At 39.3% G+C, this 6,084-nt stretch overlaps 1 protein-coding gene across 2 annotated transcripts in view; it reads left to right on the top strand.

Annotated features, from left to right (window-relative positions):
* The window catches only part of DMC1 (DNA meiotic recombinase 1), a 52,634-nt gene that overhangs the window by 30,020 nt on the left and 16,530 nt on the right, over positions 1-6,084 (top strand). The window contains exons 8-11 of one of the 2 annotated variants that reach the window (XM_004700254.2): positions 409-500; positions 1,109-1,182; positions 1,294-1,408; positions 1,765-1,825. In XM_004700254.2, the coding sequence (XP_004700311.1) occupies positions 409-500; positions 1,109-1,182; positions 1,294-1,408; positions 1,765-1,825 (342 nt within the window). The remainder of the gene's footprint in view (positions 1-408; positions 501-1,108; positions 1,183-1,293; positions 1,409-1,764; positions 1,826-6,084) is intronic. The other variant, XM_004700255.2, reaches the window with a different exon arrangement.

Raw genomic sequence — 6,084 nt, 5'->3', positions numbered from 1 at the left:
TAAAAATGAGCTGATACCAAGGGTTCAAGTAGAAATAAAATGTTTTGAAAATGATGATGGCAGCATATGTACACATGTGCTTGGCACAATGGATGAATGGATGGATTGTGATAAGAGCTGTAAGAGCCCCCAATAAATGATTTATAAAAAGAATAAATGATTTGATAATATTTAAATTTATTACTGCCCTTGATTTCTATGACTTACCACTACTTAAGGAATTTATAAATGGAAGCATAATGAAAACGAATGTCTGATGCAGATAGACTTCAAATGATCCTTAGAATACATCCTTCAGAGTACCTTTGTGGGCACTTTGTTGTTCTTCTCCTTCTTGCATAAGATAGTGGTTGTTCAAATGTGTTTTGGGAGTTGGTGTTTTGTATCCTTAATCTTGGCATGTTCCAGTCGTCCAGACCGCCTCCGGGACATTGCTGACCGCTTCAACGTAGACCATAATGCTGTACTGGACAATGTACTTTATGCACGTGCATATACTAGTAAGTTGTTGCTATTGTTGCTCTTGTCAGCCTGTCAAGTCGGTTCCAGTTCATAGCATCTCCATGTACAACCCAATGAAACATTGCCTGGTCCTGAGCCATCCTCACAATTATTCTTAAGTTTGAGGCCAGCCCTGTGCAATTGGATGGTTGGGTGATTTTAAGGTTGCCAGCACAGATTTATTATTTGCGTGACGCAATACGTTGACATTGTTGTTGTCTCTTTTCCCTTTCTCCAAATTAATGAAGTCGGTCTCCAGGCTTTATCATCTAGTAGGTCCCTAAGTATTTAAATGTCCTCAAATTGTCCTTAGTCTTTATCTTTGAAATGGAGAACAACTTTGTTTCTGGTGAATGTAGAATTGGACATGTACCAGGGAGCTCCAAAAAAGTTGGTGGGAAAAATCCATTATCTTTCCATTCTATTTTTCCCTGAACTTTTTGAAACCCCTCATATGCTAAGGTAGAGTAAGAAATCATAAATCATTGAGAGAATCCTTCGAGGACCAGAGCTTCACAGATTTTTGAATAGCTCTCAAGAACAGGAATGATCTTCGTCGTCTGTGTCTCCGGCTCCTGTAACCTTGTTTCACTGCATCTCCCGTCAGGTGAACATCAGATGGAGCTGCTTGATTATGTAGCAGCAAAATTCCATGAGGAGGCTGGCATCTTTAAGCTACTGGTACAAGCTTTTCTATCTGGTTCGCTCACAAAGCACATTAATTTTCCACTCTTGGTTTCTGTTAACATCTTCTTTCATTTCTAAATGTATTTTTATGTGACCCCTATGCAGATCATTGATTCAATAATGGCACTTTTTCGAGTGGATTTCAGTGGTCGTGGGGAGTTGGCTGAACGGCAGCAAAAATTGGCCCAGATGCTGTCACGACTCCAAAAAATCTCAGAAGGTAGATCTTTTAAGCAAAATAATGCTACCAAAATAGCCTCTGTGTTTATGGTTGCCAGGCAAGCTTTTCAGAGACACTCGAAATATAGCAAAAGATAAATCATTATAAAAATCATATTACCTTCATGGAACTACAACTCTTTTTATTGACTAGAAATACAAGTGCGAAAGTTATAAGGTATCTAAATGATAATAATTACTTTAAATTAATTTCTGCTCTCAATGAAAAGAAGTAGCACAATGTTCCTGTTTATGATATAAAATAGTGGGACAATATTCTTCAACTCTGAAATCTAAACAGCAAACTTTAATTTATATTGTCCTCCTCTTCTTTCTTAATGTTACCACCTGATGTAGAATATAATGTAGCTGTGTTTGTGACCAATCAAATGACTGCAGACCCAGGAGCAACTATGACGTAAGTTCCTAGTATTCTCCTTTTGTATTTCATAAAGGGTAATATTTAGAGGATTAGAGGGTAGCAAATAGAATATAATTTTAAAAGGGTCAGTCTTGATTTGGGCACCTAAGTCACATTATTACACGGTGCATATTATTCATAATTGCAAATACAAGTATAGGCATATTTCCTTTTATTGAGCTTTGCTTTATTGCACTTCACAAATATTTTATTTTTTTATTAATTGAAGGTTTGTGGTAACGTCAAGCAAATCTTTTTTTTTAATTTAATCGTTTTATTAGGGGCTCATACAACTCTTATCACAATCCATACATACATCAATTGTGTCAAGCACATTTGTACATTCATTGCCCTCATCATTCTCAAAACATTTGCTCTCCACTTAAGTCCCTGGCATCAGGTCCTCATTTTTTCCCCTTCCTCCCCACTCCCCCTTTCCTCATAAACCCTTGATAATTTATAAATTATGATTTTGTCATATCTTGCCCTATCCGACATCTCCCTTCACCCACTTTTCGGTTGTCCATCCCGCAGGGAGGGGGTCACATGTAGATCCTTGTAATTGGTTCCCCCTTTCCAATCCACCCTCTCTCTACGCTCCCAGTATTGTCACTCAGACCACTGGTCCTGAAGGGATCATCTGCCCTGGATTCCCTGTATTTCCAGTTCCTATCTGTACCAGTGTACATCCTCTGGTCTAGCCAGACTTACAAGGTAGAGTTTGGATCAAGATAGTTGATGGGGGTGGGGGTTGGGGGAGGAAGCATTTAGGAACTAGAGGAAAGTTGTATTTTTCATCGTTGCTACATCACACCCTGACTGGCTCGTCTCCTCCCCGAGACCCCTCTGCAAGGGGATCTCCAGTGGCCTACAAATGGGCTTTGGGTCTCCACTCTGCACTCCCTGCCTCATTCACTATGGTAAGATTTTTTGTTCTGATGATGCCTGATACCTGATCCCTTCAACATCTCATGATCACACAGGCTGGTGTGCATCTTCCATGTGGGCTTTGTTGCTTCTGAGCTAGATGGCCGCTTGTTTACTTTCAAGCCTTTAAGACCCCAGACGCTATACCTTTTGATAGCCAGGCACCATCAGCTTTCTTTGCCACATTTGTTTATGCTCCCATTAGTCTTCAGCAATTGTATCATGAAGGTGAGCGCACATATGATATAATTTTTTGTTCTTTGATGCCTGATAGCTGATCCCTTCAACATCTCATGATCACACAGGCTGGTGTGCTTCTTCCATGTGGGCTTTGTTGCTTCTGAGCTAGATGGCCGCTTGTTTACTTTCAAGCCTTTAAGACCCCAGACGCTATATCTTTTGATAGCAGGGCATTATCAGCTTTCTTCACCACATTTGCTTATTCACACGCTTTGTCTTCAGCGGTTGTGTCAGGAAGGTGAGCATCATAGAATCAAGCAAATCTTTTAGCACCATTCCCACCAGCATGTGTTCTCTGTGTGTCTCTGTTACACATGTTGGTAATTCGCACAGAATTTCAAATTTTTTCATAATGCTATTGCACACTTAATAGATTATAGAACAAAAAAACTCTGTTATTGAGTTGATGCCAACTCATAGTGACTGTGTTAGACTGGGTTGACTAGAGAAACAAATTCATTAGCACTCATATATGTGTAAGAGAGAACTTTATATCAATAAGTAATTAAGCATCAATAAAACATCCTTGCCCAGTCCAGATCAAGTCCATAAGTTCTATATTAGCTCGTGAATTCTTCTTCAGACTCATGCAACACATGCAATGATGCTGAATGCGGGAAGATCACAGGCTGGTGGGTGGAAAGTCCTGTGGATCCAATGGTAATGAACTCGTCTCCAGGGATCTGGCTGCCATCAGTACAGCTAGAATGTTCCTTAGTGACAAGGATGGAAAGACTTTGTTTCACATACTTTTGACATTGTCATGAGAGATCAGTCCCTGGAGAAAGACATCCTGCTTGGTAAGGTAGTAAGGCAGTGAAAAAGAAGAAGACCTTCGAAAAGATGGATGGACACAGTGGCTGCATTGATGGGCTCAAACATAAGAACAATTGTGAGGATGACCCTTCTTTCTGTTATACATAGGGTCGCTGTGAGTCAGAACCAACTCAGTGGTACCTAATGACAACAAACAAATGATGGTACAGACACACAATGCAGCCTTAAAGAATACCAATGAATCTTTGAAACTTAACATGGATGAACCTGGAAGATATTATGCTAAGTGAAATAAGTCAATCGCAAAAGGACAAATATTGTAGGAGATCAATATTATAAAAAGTCAAGAAAGGATTTTCAAGGTCCTGGATAGAATGGGAGGAACAAAATTCAAAATCATAAAAGCGAACAAGTTTATTGGTCAAATAAAGACAGGGGACATCCCCAAGACTATGGCCTTTAATCGATCTTCAGGTCTAGAACTGAACTCACCTGTGTTAGAATAATCAAGCATTTAAGATCAAAGGACAAAGTTCAGGGGGTTAGGAAAAGAGAAGGAATGAGAACAGAAGACAAAGGGAAGAGATGGGATACATGATGATACATTTGAGAGGGTTGCATAACATGAGCTGAAACAAAATGTGTGACATGTTGAATGCAAAACTGGTTATTCTTAAACCTTCACCTAATGCACAAGAAAAATATTTGTTTTTAAAAAGAGGTTTTCATAATGACAAACATTCTTTGATAGTTAGCAAGGGTAAACCACTAACTAGAGAATATATATACATTTATTCACACTCATATATACATATATATCAGGAGTGAAAATGGTTACGCAGCGACCGAACTGGCAGGTTTCAAATCCCAGAGCATCTGGTCAGCTTCCTAGGAGAACTTAGAGAAAACTGCCTCGAAAGCAGCAGGTCTCAGAGACCTTACAGGCGCCATGATTGCACTCACTCCATGGCAGTGAGTTTGACTGTTTTGAATTTTGAGAAACTATTAAAGAAAAACAAATCAAAGTTGTATAAAAGACGTCTTCTTGAAGAAACAGATCACTTCAGGCTATACTAGGAATGTTCAGAATTTGTTGAAGTATTATGTATGCACCCAGCACAACAACCGATGGCTCTGCTGAGAGGGAGCTGGCAGTGAACAGTGAAGTAGCGGCTGTAAAGCAGGAAGGTCCAAAACCCAAACCAAACTCACTGCCATCAGGTTGGTTCTGACTCAGAGCTATGTGTTAGGGTGGAGTAGAACTGGCCCTGTGGATTTCTGAGACAGTAAATCTTTATGGGATTAGAACGCCTCATCTTTCTCCTGTGGAAAGACAGTGTTTTTGAACTGCTGACTGCAATTAGAAGCCCAACTCATAACCCCTTATTTTACCAGGGCTCCCCTAAAACAGGATGGTAACAATACACTTTGCCATTTATAAAATTTGAGTATTATGTATCTGAGTATGCCATCAAAATAATCCTGAACCCATTGCTTCTCTTAAGATTTTTTCCAGCAGTTCATTGGTTTTTTTAATCACTTTATTGGGAGCACTTACGGATATCATAACAATCCATAGTTCAATCACATCAAGCAGTATTGTATAATTACTACCACAATCAGTTTCAGTACATTATCTTTCCTCTTGAACTCCTTGATATCAGCTTCCCTTTATCCCCTCCCTCCCCCACCCTACTCCCCAAGAACCCTTATTATTTTTGTTCCCTATAATAGTTTGTTGAGGGTTTTTTTTGCCATCTTACACAACCCAATAAATATAACCATTTACATACAATCTGTTTTTAGATCTCATCGAGTAGGGTTATACAGTCATCAATGCTATCAGCTCCCTATCTCCCCCCACCCCCAATCTCTTCGCATACTCCTAGGAAACCATTACTCCTGTTACTATTTATGAAGAGTTATCTATCTTGGCTTTCATGTACTGAATGATCTTAAATATACAAATGAACATACACAAATCTAACTTGAGTAATGAGGTAAAACAAATAAAAACCATAATAGCAAGGGGAGGAAATATTAAAGAACTAGAGGATTGTTATGTGTGGTTCATCAGTGCTGTACCGCACCCTGGATTTTTCATTCCTTCCATGTGGCCCTTCTGAGAGGGACTGTCCAATTACCTTACAGGTAGGTTTTGGGTCTCCACTACATCCATGCCCCTACACATCAATTTTTTAAATTAAATAATCATTTTATTAGGGGCTCATGCAACTCATCACAATCTGTACATACATCATTTGTGTCCAGCACATTAGTACATATGTTGACTTCATCATTCTCACAACACC

The sequence above is a fragment of the Echinops telfairi genome, unplaced genomic scaffold, assembly GCF_000313985.2.
Source record: "Echinops telfairi isolate 266 unplaced genomic scaffold, ASM31398v2 ScPeMD7_2;HRSCAF=8, whole genome shotgun sequence".
Classification (NCBI taxonomy): domain Eukaryota; kingdom Metazoa; phylum Chordata; class Mammalia; order Afrosoricida; family Tenrecidae; genus Echinops; species Echinops telfairi.
This window is presented reverse-complemented; position numbering and strand designations above follow the sequence as displayed.